The sequence below is a fragment of the Triturus cristatus genome, chromosome 7, assembly GCF_964204655.1.
Source record: "Triturus cristatus chromosome 7, aTriCri1.1, whole genome shotgun sequence".
In the NCBI taxonomy this organism is placed as follows: Eukaryota; Metazoa; Chordata; class Amphibia; order Caudata; family Salamandridae; genus Triturus; species Triturus cristatus.
The window spans coordinates 56826156-56843018 of NC_140590.1; the positions used below are offsets into that span (position 1 = coordinate 56826156).

At 44.6% G+C, this 16863-nt stretch overlaps 1 protein-coding gene across 6 annotated transcripts in view; it reads right to left on the bottom strand.

Annotated features, from left to right (window-relative positions):
* Positions 1-16863, bottom strand: part of LOC146808798 (uncharacterized) — a 741989-nt gene that overhangs the window by 130998 nt on the left and 594128 nt on the right. For all 6 annotated transcript variants that reach the window (XM_085615615.1, XM_085615614.1, XM_085615612.1 and 3 more), the window contains one exon: positions 660-2094. In XM_085615615.1, coding sequence (XP_085471741.1) covers positions 660-2094 — 1435 coding nt within the window. The remainder of the gene's footprint in view (positions 1-659; positions 2095-16863) is intronic.

Sequence of the window (16863 nt, forward strand, 5' to 3'; positions counted from 1 at the left end):
TAAAAACTCAATATTTATGCATCTCGGTATTTTTTACTCAATATTTTGTCCCAACACTGTGGTTCAGTGCTTGTGTGTTATGGCAATGTTGCGTTTATTTTTCATGTGCTTTGATTTCCTGATGAAATGATACTTTTGCTCATACCTCAGTAAGACTGCCGCGTCAGTAATTTAATATGCAAAAATAATGAAGAAAAACCCTACATTTTTTGGCTGTTAGAAGACTTTCCTATTTTACAAAAGATGCCGTTTGATTCTTTCGCGATTTTACTGCCCATTTCGGATTTGGATTAATTTCTGACTTTTACATACTCTGTATAACTCTGCATTTGACAACCTTCATGGTACCGACCCTCTAACGCTTTTTTTTTTAATTCTGTAATTAAACCCCTTTAAATTTTCATTGATCTAGAACTCAGTTATAGGTTTGTCCCATTAAATAATAAATTATATTTCTGAATTTTGATACTTTAGAGATGCCTTAAAGCAGGGACACATTGCCTCAGAAACTCAGATATAACACAGTCTCTGATAAAGTGAAATGTGTGAAATCTGACTGAGGTATGTCAATTTTGGGGTTCCATTTCGCTCCCATGCAAACTTTCATAATACTTGATGTAACCTTCTTACAAAATGGCAATCATAGAAAAATGCCATACCTTTCATGTTGCTTGAATGTTCCCCCCAGTATTTAGATGACTTGAAGGCAACTCCATTTTCTTCCACGCCAGCTTTTGTTGTACTGTTCAGCGGATGTGGATGCTTTGGTGAAGAGGCATCTGAATGTGCTGAAGATACGGATGCGGCGGTGCAGAACTTGGCAGAATGTAAATGGGAAGTAGCATGTGCCGCATAAAGCTTGGAGGATGTTGGTAACTTTTTTAGAGTCTGTGCTACATAAGAGGGTGCGATGGAAAACTTGCAGTGGTCATAAGAATCTGCAGAAGGTGATGCATGCATATTCAGTGGAATCAAGGAAGGAGACATGCTGTTGGAAAATGGACGCACAGTAGCGAGGGCTGCTGTTACAGCCTGCATCTCAGACATGACAGGATTAAACATTGCTGTAGAAAGTGCAGGTTCTTCTGAAACACAGTAGGGATGCATATTTGTAGGAGTTCCTTCTTTATACAGCGATAGAGGGTTAAGATCCACAGCAGTCCCTAACTTGTCACGGTCAGGCATGAATCTCTCCCCTGTGATGGAAACTGTGTTTTCAGTCTGTGAAAAAGCAGGCGGCAGGGGTGTGCTTTCACGCTGTGTATCTGGGGTCCCCAATGCCACACTGCTCTGAAGAGTGGGTTCGGGGTACTGCTCATGAACGGTGTTGCTACATGAGGCATTTGTACTGGGCGCCTTATTTACAAAATGGACATCGGGGATGGCCATGTACGTGCTATGGTTCCTGGCTGGTGATGGGCTGACATTTGGAGAATCTCCAATCTTTCTTACAGACACAGGGGTGAAATCATTGTCCTGTGGCATGCTGGCTAGAAAGCTAGCATCTGGCTCTGGCAGGACAATTATACGGCGTATAGCTCCTAATGATTCTGTAGACTGTGATCCCTGGTTGAATTCAATAAGGTTGCCACAGCCTTTCCTTATCAGTTGAGGTGCTTGCAATGCGGCAGTTGCAAGCACAGGCTTGTTGTCCGAATCTAAAAAAGGTGAAGTATCCAAAATGTGAGACGGATTAAAAGTGGCAGGAGACGATGTGGAGGATAAATACAAACAGCCAGTAGTCTGAGATTTGTTTCTGTGAATGCCCCTTCCCATGACTGAACTGCAACTGTCAGGAGCAGTCGTGTTTGGTTGAGACGCCAGCATATCCCCAGAAAATACAGAATATGTACTCTGTGGATAATATAAACGAGGAAGGAGGCCAGATTCCATGTCCCTTAAAGTCTGCAAATCACTATATGAAGGACAAATGTTACACGCTGTGCCTGGGGAGTCTAACACAGCACCATGTGTTGGTTTGGGAGAGTTTCTTAATACCATCAAAGCCTCGGCCGCCTCCCGATGTAGCTGCTCCTCTGCAAATGGAGAAAAGATGAGATGTCTCTGAGCCCATGGCGGGGGATTGGGTGATGACTAGAAAAGAAAAGAAAAGCACTCACATCATGCACAGTTTTGAAATTGCATCCTTCTGGAAAAATCAAGACGTAATCTAAAAAACATAAGGAAAAACATTACTAACCTCCAACTCCCTCATTACAAGAGTCTCAGAAATATTGGCTGCCGAATAGTGAATTCATAGCTGAGTTTTTTCCTTGCAGGTTTCAACAAGCATTGAAAATGCAATAGGCCTCGCCTTTTATCAAGTTAAAGCCATTTCCTTTGCTGAGCAAAGCAAATGGCTTTAACTTAATAAAAGGCATGCCTATTGCATTTTCAATGCTTGTTATTCCAAGAAAGAAGGGCTAAGAAACTCCCGCCAGGGTGCAGAAACTGAGTGGTCTGTGGCAAGCCAAACCAGCGATGAGGAATACGAGTCCAGTGATTAAGGAGGAGTCCCGAAGATAGCCGAAGACCTGGGGATGAAAAACACAGAGTGGAAGGGATTTACATTGGAAACGTTCGGCTCAATCCGTTGACGGATATCCTGAACTGAATGGGATGCCAAATATATCGGAAACGCTCGGCTTACTTCGGATAAGTTCGCGCATTGGCTTCATATGGTTCCTCTGGGCTGCCGTCTCTTTCCGACATATTGTCCGCAGGACGTAGGGAACCGACCGGAGAAAGGAAAGAACACCAGCTGAGATGGGTGAGTGTTGAGAGGTTACCTGGGACCAAAGCGAGGGCCAGGGGGACAAAGAGACGCTTGTAGGCATGGAGGAGTGCGGGGAGAAGCGGGAGGTGAAGATTGTAAACCCATGAAGCAAAATACCCTTTCAAAAATGTGTGAGTGTATAGAGGGGACATGAGATGTATGAAGAGGGGTGTAGCGAGAGCGGACTCTGGGATTAGAGGTTTGGGTGAGACTAGCAGAGATACCTGAGAGCGGAGTAGTGATTCCTGAAAGAAGGGGCACGCGACACCCTTGAAGTTAGGGATAGTAACCGAAGGGACCTTAGCTGGTAGGGTATGATTCTACAGTGTTTGAGACCACGGGTGGGGAGGGTAGAGCTCAGCCAGGTTATAAGTGTGCCGTGGGCAACATCAGAGAGGCAGAGTGGAAAACTGTCAAAGGGCATTGGGAGAGGCCACGTAAGGTTCAGTGTGGGAGATAATGTGGGAAGTGAGGCCACGGGTCGCGGTTGATAGGTGGGACAGACATGAGGAACGTGAAAAGTATACGAGAACAGGGGTGAGATTACACGGAATGTGCACCTCCCCGCCTCCTGGAGACACAGCTGACCAGGATGACAAGCAGTGTCCGCAATACTGCTGCTCCCCCTTCCGCACTGCCTTTACAGCCGTTGTCTGCTGGGCTTTGATACGAGCACGGGCTCCGGGGAGGTGGCCTGCGGCGCTGGGGTCTCCCGGGATTTCTTCTCGCCATTGTACAGTAGCCGGCTTCAGACCTGCGGGCTCATGTTTCTGATTCCTGTGAAGTTCTCTGTACTACAGGGCGTGCCTCGGAGCGCTTCAAAGGGGCGCCGTCCCACAAAGGAGACAAGAGACGAGCCCCTCCCTCCACTGCCTGCAAGGCAACCTGCGAGGATGGGCCAATCCCAGCGTGGCTTGCGGTGACCTCGGAGCTTTATGAAGCTCCAGGCGGTGATCTCTTGTCTTTATGGGGCCATGTGTTTGAAACACAATGCCCCATAAAGATAAGAAAAGGCTTTACTACAAACGTAAAGCAAGCGAGCCAGTCCAACTGGGACGGCTCTAAAAGAGAAAAGTGTACGTCACAAGACGCTCTTTTCCAATGGCTGGCCACTGTTTAGCATAAACAGTGACGCCAGCCAATGGAAAAGAGGGGCAGGGCTTAAAGCCCGCTAGAGAAATCTCTCCAAATCATTAAATCTCGCCAGCGAGACTGCGCATGTGTGCTCAGTCTTACCTCAGGCGAGACCTAAAAAGGGGAAGGGGATCCCAAAATGTGTTTTCCCAATTCACTTATCCATAGGAACATTGAACACCGATACTGTAAAACTGCTGAACAGAATTACACTGCATTTGGTAGAAAGCTAGATCTTGTTCCAGAAACAATGATTCAAGCATGTGAATCTTTGAAAGATAGCAATACTGAAGAACCATAGCTATAGGTAAGCAACTTATTTTCTTCTCCAGTATTAGCTCTATCATAGATTTGCATGCTTGAATCTGAATAAATAGCAGTTAAACAGTATATTATATATAGATACATTAATATATATATATATGGTTTTATTTTTATTTATTCATAAAGTGCATCCATCATCGCCAAAGGGACATCCTGGCACGGGGTCAAACACACAGAAGCTATGCAAATTCAGTACAACTAGGCAGGGCTTTAAGTGGGCTGGGTCTCACCGGGTCTGAGCACCTGGCAGTTTTTTTTTTTATGGGGCCTCGAAACGGGTTACTATCGGGCTCTGTTTTGTGACTTGGCACAGGCAGTCCGTTTTTTTTTCTCCGGACTGCAGTGACAGCAGGCACATGGATGTGCGCTGCTCACTTGTCACTAGTGGAGAAGTTACGTCATGACGTCATGCCAGGTGAGCATTGCAGGGGAAGGGAAATCCTTTATAGAGAGTAATTTTCTCTCTGGATTTCCCTTCTCTTTTTGAAATTCAGGAGCAGCAACATACATTGTCGTGTTGTCAATAGGGTTTTAAATGGAATTTTTTTCAACATTATATACAAGCCATAGTTGCTGCTTATTTATCTGATGCAACTAGCAACCTTTGACAAAGCCAATAGTCCTGACTTGTAGGTATGATGTGACTTGTTGTATCATATATCTGGACACAATGACAGGAACAGCAAAATACATGTCCGGCGGCACACTGTGCTAAACACAGAATGTTAGCTTATGTGTTTTTAAGCCACGCCCTTAATTACATTGAACACGCTCCTTTCAGAGACCCTCCAGTTTTTTCATCCCACTTAAAGCCCTGCAGCTAGGGATGCTTAAGTCAGGTTTTCAAGTGCTCACGAAACAAAAAGAGATCCTCCGTAAGACGCATTTCCAAAGACAAAGGGCCTGATTCACAGAACTAACTTAAGACAAAATCCTAAACTTACTACCATTTTCGTATTCACAGAAGGCACTTACTCATTTTGGTATTCACAGAAGACACTTACTCACTTCGGTATTCACAGAAGTTAAGAGTCCTAACTTTAGGACTCCTAAATGCCTTCTGTGAATACCGAAAGTCTTAAAATTAGGAGTTTTCTCAGTTTAGGAGTCCTAAAGTTAGGACTCCTAACTTTACTACTACTAAACTGAGAAAAATCCTAATTTTAAGGCTTTCGGTATTCACAGAAGGCATTTAGGAGTCCTAAAGTTAGGAGTCCTAACTTTACTACTACTAAATTGAGAAAAATCCTTATTTTAAGACTTTCGGTATTCACAGAAGGCATTTAGGAGTCCTAAAGTTAGGACTCCTAACTTCTGTGAATACCGAAATGAGTAAGTGCCTTCTGTGAATACCAAAATGAGTAAGTGCCTTCTGTGAATACCAAAATGGTAGTAAGTTTAGGATTTTGTCTTAAATTAGTTCTGTGAATCGGGCCCAAAGAATTCCAGTATAGTGCCACTAGATGGCGAAAAAAGTGTGGATGCCCATTCTGGCTTTCCTCATTCGAGTGCTGCGGATCAAGGCTAGATGGAAAGAGTGCAAAGCTCTGCTAGGTTTGTAAAATGCCACGTTCTTATGCAAAATCGCTGGCATGCCTCATAAAGTGACTTTTGAATGTAGCAGAGTAATTTAAACCTGGATCTTTTCTACACTGGGAGCCAATGCAGCTGATTAGCATGTGCAATGTTAAATGTGCACAATATATAAGCAGATGGCAGCTCATAAATTACTATGCGAGTTCACCTTTACTGGAAAAGATAACGTAACACCGCCTAGCCTACTGCCACATGTTCTAGCACTGTGGAATCCAAGCAGAAGTGCTGTGTAAAAGTGTGTCTATCCTTCCATGTTGCTGCTCTACACATATCCTGTATAGACACACCGGCAAACAAAGCTGTAGCAGTTGGCAGACTTCTAGTAGAATTAGCTTGCACTTCAGTCTGCAAAGACATGCTAGCTTTTTGATGACAGAAATGTATGGCTGTTTTTATCCAACTTTCTATAATTTGTTTGGAGAGTAGAAAGCTTTCCTAGGAGCACTGTATGGTACTAGCAATTGATCTGATTTATATAATTGTTTTGTCCTGGAAAGGTAAAACTTCAAACATCTTTTAACATCCAAAGAATGCAATGTTCGTTCTGCTTCATCTTTTGGATCTGGAAAGAATATCTTTAACACTATAGGTTCATTTATATGCAATTCTGATGGCACCTTTAAAATGAATCTTAGATTTGGTCATAGGATCACTCTATCACTTCTGAACTGCATAAAAGGCTCCTGATCGTGTATTTAACCTAGTATTGCTGATGCAAGTAGAAGTGCCATTTTTCAAGAAAGAAATTTTAATTATGCAAATGGGCTCTTCATCAATTGTGAGACTACTGTATTCAATTGCCAGAATGGAGTTGGATGCTTTACCAGCGTATACACTCTAAAAAATCCCTTTTAGAAAGTCTTTGGTGAGCCTGCTAGACCATAAAGATGGTGTTGTTGATGACCTTCTGAAACAAGATGTGTCTGCCAAGTGTACTTTATGAAAGGCACTTGGCCTTGGTTCATTGTCAGTAGATACGGAAGTGGTTGTAGTTGAATGTGCTCTCTCTCTAATAGGAGAAATAGCTCTGTGAAGCAATGCTGCCTTGGCCATCTCGGAGCTACAAGAACTATCCTGCAAGGTTCCGCCTTTATCTATCTAAGTAGCCTTGTTAGAAGAGGAGCCAGAGGAAAAGCGTAGGAAAAGATTCCTGACCATGCTATAAAAAACACATTCCCTCATGACCCTGGTTGTGGATGCCAGCTTGCATAGAATTGGCATTTCCGATTTTGGGAAGCTGCAAACAGATCTAGATTTGATGTGCCCCATTGCCGAAAAATGTCCGTCAGAACTTTTTGATTTATTTCCCATTTGTGGCACTGTTTTTCATCCTGCTTAGGGTGTTTGGTATGACATTCGGTTTCCCAGGCATATGTTCTGCGTTCAGCCTTATCTGATGACTGATTTACCACTCCCATATCTTCTGTGTCTCTTGGGACAGTGCTCAGGATCTTGTGACCCCTTACTTGTTGACATAATGCATAGTTGCAGTGTTGTCTGTGCAGATGAGACTGCTGATCCTTGCATCCTTGGCAGGAACACTTCTTAAGCTAGGTGTACTGCTTTGTGTTTCAAAAGAATGATATACAGCAGAAACTGAGATGGGTCTCATTTGCTGCTGATTTTTAAATCTTGAAGATGAGTTCTCCAACCCTCTAAGGAGCTATCTGTTGTGATTACCAACTTGGTGTATGAAGGTCTGGCCTGTGGAGAGATTCATCTCTTGAATCCACCAAGAGAGTGCAATACCTATTCCTGGAGTGACGCAAATGGTTTCATTGAAGGATCCTCGCATTTAGATCCATTGTTTGTCTCGTTCTTCTAATAAATGCCGCATTCGAAGGTGGCAGAACGGTACCAAAAGGAATGCATGAGAACTGAAAGTGACTTTTTTCCTTGTACTACACGGGCTAAGTGCATTAGTTTGTTTGTCTTTCTGCTTTTGGGCATGCCTTGTCCTTCACTGTAGACACCATGAATGTTATTTTTGTGGTTGGTTGAAGGACTGATTTTTGTAAGTTCAGCGTAAGGTCTATGTTAAAAATGGGGGTCTCTAGTTGCCAATGGCTGGCCACTGTCCAAGTAGGAACCCTTCTTCATTAGTCAGATTAAGAGGGCTACACCCTTTGATAACCCCTGCTCAACCCTGTGGTAACGTAGCACGAGCAGCTAGGCTTATCGCAGAGGCAGTGTGTAAAGCATTTATGACCATACACAGTAACACACTGAAGAACACTACAAAGGGACACCACACAAGTAGTTATAAAAAATAAGTATCTTTATATATAGACTTAATACAAGACCAATAACGATAAAAAGCCACAATACTGTATAATAGGATTACTCTTGGGATGCTGAAAAAATAGTTCAAAGTATGCAAAGAGGAGTTCAGTTCAAAGCAGTCGTCTCTGCGACCCTTTTACTTACAAAGTACCTGGATTTCGTAGCAAAACCAACAAAATGTCACAAAGAAGCTGTAGTGATGATTTTCTGCACGCGAAGCCGGCGGTACAATGAATCCTTGTCGCGAGGGAGGAAACGATGCGCCGATCTGCTGATGCGTGCAGGGACAAGGCGACAAACTTCTGCACGCTAGGCCGTTGATGCGATGACACCTAACCGCGAGGGAGGAGACGAGGCGACGATCCTGTTGCGTGTGCGATCAGGTTGCGATGCGAAGAAATGGCGCTCCGCGAGGGAGCGACGATCCTGATGCGATGCCATGAAAATGGCGGACGCCCAGCGTCCGTGCTGCAATGTCGTGATGCGATTATCTCGATGCGATGATCTGTGGGTTTAGCGAGCACTTGGCAGCCCGCAAACGTGCGATGCGATGATCATTGGTTGCGAGCACTCATGATTTTCCAGTGCGTTTTCAGCTGCGGCGGCTGGCAAATGGGCGTTAGTGACGATATCAGCACTCTCTTCTTTGTAGTAGAACTAGAGGCCATGGAACTCACAGGAGCCTCACCTGCAGATAGAAATCCTCGCTGGGAGGAATCAGGAGGCTGGTGGTGAAGTCTGATGTGCCTGAGACTTCAACAGGAGGCTATCTCTCTTCTAGCCCCTGGGTGATTGCTTTAGCAAGATTAATAAAAGTTCTCTCAAAGTCCTTTTCCCTCTTCTTTCAAGTCCAATGGTAACCACAGCACACAAGCACAAGGATAGTCATCTCCTCCAGATTCCTTCAGTTACACGGGCAGAGGTTCCTCTTGATGTCCAGGAGCAATACAAATTGTAGGGGTTTCAGCACAGATATTTATACCCCAAAAGTCTTTGTTCTCAAAAGCTACAAGGCACTGAACCCAGCCAGAACCAGTTCTGCCCAGTCCTGGAGCACTTTGTTTACCAGGCTGCATCCTTCCTTTCAGAAATAGGGGGTCTGCCATCAGACGCACAGTAGGAGGTGGAGCCAGCATTCACCTTGCCAGGCACAGCCCTATTCAGGTCAAGGAGCTACCCCTTCCCATACTCCAATGCAGATCTCTCTATTCAACCCAGGTCTGACTCAGCCTGCCCTGTCCCTCCAAAACCAGACAGCCAATACACATAACAGCAGAGTAAACTGGAAGGCTTAGGCAAGAAAGTACCTACTTGCTAAAAGTGGTATTTTCAAACACAGAATATAAAAATAAACTTCACTAAAAGATATATTTTAATATTCTGAGCCCAGGCATACTAAATTCGTTTTTCTACCATGTTCCTTGGGTCAGTTAGGATTATAGAATGTAATAATCACAACTGCCCATTCTGGCCTATGGGGAACAGGTAGCCTTACAGTAGTGAAAAACGAAATTGGGTGTAATTCACTACCAGGACATGCTACACACACCAAGGCATGTCCTACCTTACACATACAGTGCACCCTACCATAGGGGTGACTTACATGATGCCAAGGGAAGGTTCAGGGGCTGGGAAGTGGGCTCACTTCACAGCCAAGATGGCAGTTCTGGACTGCACACAGACTCTGCAGTGGCAGGTCTGAGACACACTTTACAAGCTGCTTCTGTGGGTGGCACAGACCAGCGCTGCAGGCCTACCAGCAGCATTTGGTTTACCAGCCCTGGGCACAGCCAGGCCACGCTACTAGGGACTAACACGTAAACTAAATAAGCCAATCATGGATATACCAATTAATGTCATATTACACAGGGAGCATTCGCGCTGTGGCACTGAATGGCAGTGGGCCAGAGCATCTAACACCAGCAAAAACAGAGGAGACAACAGCGAAAAATGGAAGGGAGACCCACGCCAATGGTGCCAGGTCTAACAGCCTAACTTGTTGAAAAGACGTAAACATGCTTTGTTTCACTTCTTTGCAGCTTGATGAGATGGTGCTTGGGCCAACCACTCATCCAGGTATGGGTAGACTTGGTGTTCTTCATATCTAAGGAATGCATTACTGGTGCCAGGCACTATGTGAAAATACAGGGAGCTGATTTGAGGCAAAATGGGAGAACTTTGAACTGATAATGGCTGCCGGCTACTTGGTGTGGATGAACAGGAATCTGGAAATAAGCTTCTTGAAGATCTAATGTTGTCATATAATCTCCATGGTTCAGCAGTTTTGCAGTGACTTTAGGAGTGGAGTCAGAGGTGGTTTTTGAATGAATTCCAGTGTATGACCGAATGTAATTAGGTACAACACCCACTAGTCTATTATTTTTGTCTATTCAGATAGGTGAATGATAATTTTGCCTCCAATGCATACGAAAGAAGATGGAGCTGTAGCCGGTGCCTGTCTTCCATCACTATCGCCTTCCTGTGTCCTTGCCCTGTGGGCCTTGTTTTCTTCTCTGGGTTTGCCTTGCGTAGGCTGATGAAGGAGGTTATCTCTGTTGCTACTGTGGTAGAAACTGCTGTAATGTAGATAGGTATGTTGATACCTGTATGTTTGAAACCTACCCATAAGAGAACAGTCCTCATATTCTGCAAAGTACCCAAGGACTTTGCTGCATCAGTATTAATCTTTATGGATTGTAAAGCTGTGTCAATATTCTTCCCGGAGAGAGCTATTCCATCATATAGTAGTTCCAAAATCTTCCTTTGCACTTCTGGTCTGAAAGAAGTGGCCTTAAACTACCCTTGCTGCCGTAGGACTGCTGCTCCTACTAGCTGTCTGAAACCTGTGAAGGCGATGTCCATAGAGCAGTTAATGATTTCCGAGGAGGATTTTCTGGCTTCTGAATTAACGTCATCTGTCAGATGATCTAAGTATGGTGCCATATCTGACCACATCTGTCGGTCATAGCGTCAGGGTATTGCCAAAGATTTAGCCGCTTGCACCATTAATGGAGACATAGAAGAAAAACATTTCCAGATGTTGTCCAATCACCTTCCCTCTCTATCAGGTCGTGAGGATATTGGTGCCTATGGGTTTTTCAAATGGTGCTGGGCCGCTTGCTTTACTGTGAAGTCAGGCTACGGGTATCTACTTAGGCAGGCTGGGGGATTTTTGCGAGATTTATATTTTTTATCTAAACATGGCTACACTGCAGCTACTTTCGTCTGATTTTTCATAGTTTTAGTACCTTCCTCCCATATATAATCCAGAATTGGAATAGCTCTTATGGTCTTGCAAGATATCTCTTTGAAATCAAACAAGAAACAGTCTGATTTATTTGTAGTCACCAGGTCAAATCTCTCTGCTGCTCTTTCTAGGAGATTATGAAATCCTCCTGTATCTTCAGGTGGAGAATCGGTAGGTTGTGGTAATGGAGATAATGGAACTGAAAGTAAATAATCATCCCACTCAGTATTTACATTTCTTACTTTTACTTCCTCTCTTTCCTCCTCTGAAGACATGCTATCCTCCACTGGAATATTTTTTTATTGTGCTGTATGCCTTCGAGAAGTGGCTGTTACTACATGGCATTTGTGGAGTCGTGGAGATTGAGGAGGCACTGTCACCTGCCTAGGTGAGGCCAGTGTAGATGGAAACCTTTTGTAGTAGTCTGTGAGCATCAGTCTTAAGTCTGTCACTAGTGCTTTTGGTACACATACCATGTATTCCTGAAACTGTTGCTGCGGATATAACTGATATTAATATGCCAAATGTAGTCATTTTGGTGAGGAGGATAATACTCCTGGACATGGTAATCATCTACTTCTTCCTCTTAATTCTGCTAGTACTTGAAAGTGCATCTCCGATGAACTATGTACCACACCAAACAGACCATCGTTGTCCACCTCGTCTTCATATAGAGGATGACTAGGTGGTAAGCGAGATACTCTACTAGGAGATATATGCTCCGGCATCAAAGAAATGGCTTTTCCTACTTCCTTTTGTTTTTCTGTCAATGATGTTGTTGACAAAGGTCTTATAGGCTTCGTAGACAGTATTGTTTTCATTGTCAACAGTATTGCTGCTGACAAAGCAGAAACTAACTTGACCGTCAATGGTATTGCTGCTGACTGTGTGGTGGAACTGGTTGTCGTCAGTGAACTGACAATAATCACTGTTGTCATGGTTGATGCCATCGCCAACAGCGTAGTAGACTATTCCTTTGTCAATGGTGTGCTCATCGACGATTTCTGTGTCGGTGGTGCTGATGACAGTTTTTGGAATTTATAGGAAATCTGAGGAGACAGGGTGATAGGTTCTGATTTAGATTACGTTTTCTCTGAGGAGATATCATGCCCCCTATGTTTCTGAGAATGTTTGTCAGAGGGGCTTCACTGCTTAGAGGACCCATGGTGAGTCTTTTTTTAAAGACATTTTGAGAGGTTCTTGAGGGTAATGAACTTCTGACCCCTCCCTTTTCTGCACCTCTTGGCAGATGAGGAATAGTCCTCACTATCTTCCCAAGACATAGTAACAATAATCCCTCTCTATCCTTCAAGGGTTTTGAAGAAAAAGTAAAGCAGATCTTGCAATTCTTTACCTTGTGGGATAGGTAGAGGCAGTATATGCAGTCCTTGTGTTGGTCTTCAGAATGCAGCCTCTTCTTCCCACAGCTTCCACGTAGTCTGAGAAGACCTTTGTTTTACCAGATCGGACACTGTAGGCAGTCAGATTTGTTCAGTAGGTGGTAGCTGGTGATAATATATACTGCAGCAATCTCTTTTGATACAGTAAGAGGTTGAACTGACAGAGCTCAGGGAGACTCCATTCACACGACGTGCAGTAGAAAATCTGAGATACAGAAGCCACTGACGGAAGTGTTCTAGAGAGAGCCGGAACCTGAATGGTTTAATTTGGTTTCTTTTAAAAGATAGGGATATGTTACTAAAGTGAAGGTTTAATTATCTTTTCAAGCTATGTTTAACACTACACTGCATTTCTCGTTGTACATTTAGACTTTCACTTCGATGACAGGGAATGATTCAAGCATGTGAATCTATAAAAAATACAATACTGGATTTCTTGTTTTCCTAATAACGTTTGCGAGATTTTACAAATCTTCACAAAACATTTAAAAAAATGTTCATCCAGGTCAGCTTCTTCCTGAAAATTTCTGGACTGGTCTGTTTAGTGGGGGTCTGGGAAAAATGTGGGGGGTGGAGGGGTAGGGGGGTTTGAGGTTGTTCCAAAATACAATTTCTACAGGGAATTTTAGAAACTAAAACATTTTCACCTAAAACCGATTGAACATAATTACACCATATTTGGCAGAAAGCTAGATCTTTACGTAGAAAGCGTGCCTTTGGCGATTTGGTGTAAGTCGTTTTTGAGAAATTAAGGTTAAAAATGTATAGATATGTAGATGTTTGGGTTCGTAGCACTCTCGCAGGAAATAAAAAAAACAGAGTGATCCAATTGGTTAAGAGAGCTTTTTTCCCCGTCGGCCGTCTCGCTATCACAGGAGGCCTGCTCCAGTGTGAGTGATCACTCTGATTGGCTGGCTGGAACAGAAACGTTGAAGCAGTAATTTTGTTACATTACGTAATTACTATATAAGGTGCAGGGTAGAGCAATACTGACCCACATGGTAATTGTGGGGGCTGGGGAGGGGTCCTAGAAGGTTAGCCCCTTGCGGCTTGAGTGATATTGAATAAAATAATTTACAATCTAGTGGATACTTTGCAAGAGCACAAAAGGTTGCAATGGCTCTTGCGAGATCATACAAAATGTGGAGAGGTCAGTTCCTCATCACACCCTACTACAGACATCAGTCACTTTGGGAAGCTATCTAAATGGAGAAGCCAATCACACCACAGCATGAACCAGCACCAGGAAAGCAGCAGTGTGACTGGCGAGACCAGTCCACTATTGCAACCTACTGTGCACATCCGACGCCCAAGGAAATGGATTGGGCAGAGAGGCCTGTCCATCAGCACACAGCTGTCACCTGAGAAACAGTCTTGGCGGAGAGGACAGTCCCTCTCCACACCCTACTATGCATTTCTGACACTCTGGGAAGCGGTTTGAGTGGAGAGGCGAGTCGCTTGTCACACCCTACAACACATGCTTGTCGTCCAGGAAAATGGCCTTAGTAGAAATGCCAGTACACCTCAGGACACCGCTACGGATGGCTGTCACTATAGGAAGCTGTCTGAGCAAAGAAGGCAGTCCATTGCTACACACAAGTACTCACATCCGTTGCTCTGGAAAGTGTTCTGTGCAGTTAAGCCAATCACTCACCTCACTCTAATACACATGTTTATTGGTATGGAAGTGGTCCTAAGGGAGAGGCTAATCTCTAAACAAACCCTAGCATGCACACCCGTCGACCAAGAAAACGGTGTGACCGGCGAGGCCAGTCCATCAGCACACACTACTACACATGGCTGTCGCCCAGGGAAACTGCCTTGCTGGAGAGGATAGAGCTTCACCAAACCCTACTACACATGCCTGACACTCTGGAAAGTGATTTAGGCATGGAAGCCAGTCTTTTCTCACACAGTAGTACACGCGCTTATAACCTTGGTCTTGGCAGAGAGGCAAGCCCCTCACCACATCCTACTACTGTTGCTCGTCACTGTGGGAAGCAGTGTGAGCAGAGAGGGCAGTCTATTGGCACAGACTACTACACACGACTACCACCCTGGGAAGTGGTCTGACCAGACAGCCCAATCCCTTGCCACACCCTAGTACGCACAGCTATTGTCCTGAGAAGGGGTCTAATCAGAGAGGCCGGTCCCTCGACCCAACCTTACTACACATGTCTAGCTTGGAAGTGGTGTGACCGGAGAGGCCAGCCACTTGCCACACCCTACTATGGAGGCTTGTTGCCCTAGGAAACGGTCTGATCAGAGAGGCCATTCCCTCTTAACACCCTACCAGGCACACCCAAAGCCCTGACAAGTGCCCTGACCAGAAAGGCCAGTCCCTCGCCACATCTTATTGCGCATGCCCTGAGAACTGGTGTGTCCAGAGAGGTAAGTCCCTTGCAACACCCTACTACGAAAGCTTGTCGCCCCGGGATGCAGTCTGACTGGGGAGGCCATTCCCTCATTATACACCATTAAGCATGCCTGTTACCCTCGGAGGCGCGTCTGACCAGAATTAGAAGTATTGAATATCTATGATGCAGAATCAGGATTCCAAGCAGCATTTTCTTATGCATTTTAGGATTGTCACTGATAGTCATTAACCGTCCCTGAACATATGGCTGCATATGTTCAGGGACCTGGAACAATTCTTTTATATTAGTATTTCCTTAGTTGGATGGATACACCTCATTGTTTAACACTCTGGTGGCATCTTTTCCAATATTTAGCATAGTTTTACTAGCATAAAACCATAGTACAGCATATTTTAAATTGTTACCCCCATCTATAGCTGCACCGACTTGAAAGACAAGTGCATCTTATCCTTGATCTGTCAAGTTTCTTAGAGAATCTTTGACTACAGTTTATGTTTTTCAATCTTTAATTAAATATAGGTGATCCACAGCAATATACTAAGTATGTTATAGTGATTCTGTTGGTCGTTATATGCAGCATGTACAAAAGAGATAGTTTAAAAAAAAAAAGAACTGAGGTAGCTCTCTACGGATCTGCGCTGATGGCATGGGAAGAAAATAACTAATGTCAGCGCACTGAGGTGGTGCCTGTAGGAAAGTGCCCCTTTTTGCATGGTCACACTCCACATTTTTTCTGACATCTGCTGCAACCTGACTTGATGTGCCCTGGGTCCCTGCCAATCAGGTTTCCAGGGCCTGTGTTCTTTCCAAAGACTGTACATTTTTACCCTTTACTGGCACAACCCTGGCCACAGGCAAGCCCCTTGTAAAAGGTACCATGGGTACCAAAATCACTGTGACCAGGGAAGGTCTCTAAGGGCTACAGCACCTATTGTGCCACCCTTAGACGCCCTGCACCTTAACACACACACACTGCTACTGCAGACTGTGTGTTTTAGTGCAGAGAAAAGTGAAGAGTCGACATGGCACGCATCACTGTGTGCCATGCCTCCAACCCACTGAATGAGGGCTAGGTAAGTCACCCCTCTAGCAGAGTGACCTGGCCCTCAGGTGAGGGCACATTGGCATGAGCCCTGTGCCCCTACATTGTCTAAGTTCATTCTTACACACTAAGTTTAGTAAAGCCATAAAGAGTATATGGTCTGGGAGTTGGTCATTACGAACTCCACAGCTCCATAATGGCTTTACTAAAAACTGGGAAGTTTGGCAGCAAACTTCTCAGCAAATTAAACGCATACTGATGCCAGTGTGGGATTTAATGTAAAATGAGCTCAGAAGACATTTTAGAGATGCCCCCTGAATATCGACCAGCCCTGTTGTGGTTCCTGAATGGCTGTCCGCCATTTGAAACAAACCAGACAAGTTTCTGGACCCCTGTGTCCAGAAAGAAAGCCCATCCTGGACAGAGGTGTCATGCCTCCTCCCCCAGGATGGGCTGGGTCCACAAAGGGGAAGCTTTAAAGGCCTGCAGCTTTTAGCAGCTGTCCCTGTCTTTTGCTGCCCCCAGCAACTGGCTGTCACCGGTTCTGGCCCCCAGCTGGTGATCCCTGACCTCCCTCAAACCTTAAGACGACGCCTGCAGCCTCATCCTGAAGGGTGACTGCGACCAGAGCTTGTTAGAAAACACGACGCCAGAAGACACCCCTGCACTCATAGACCCACTGC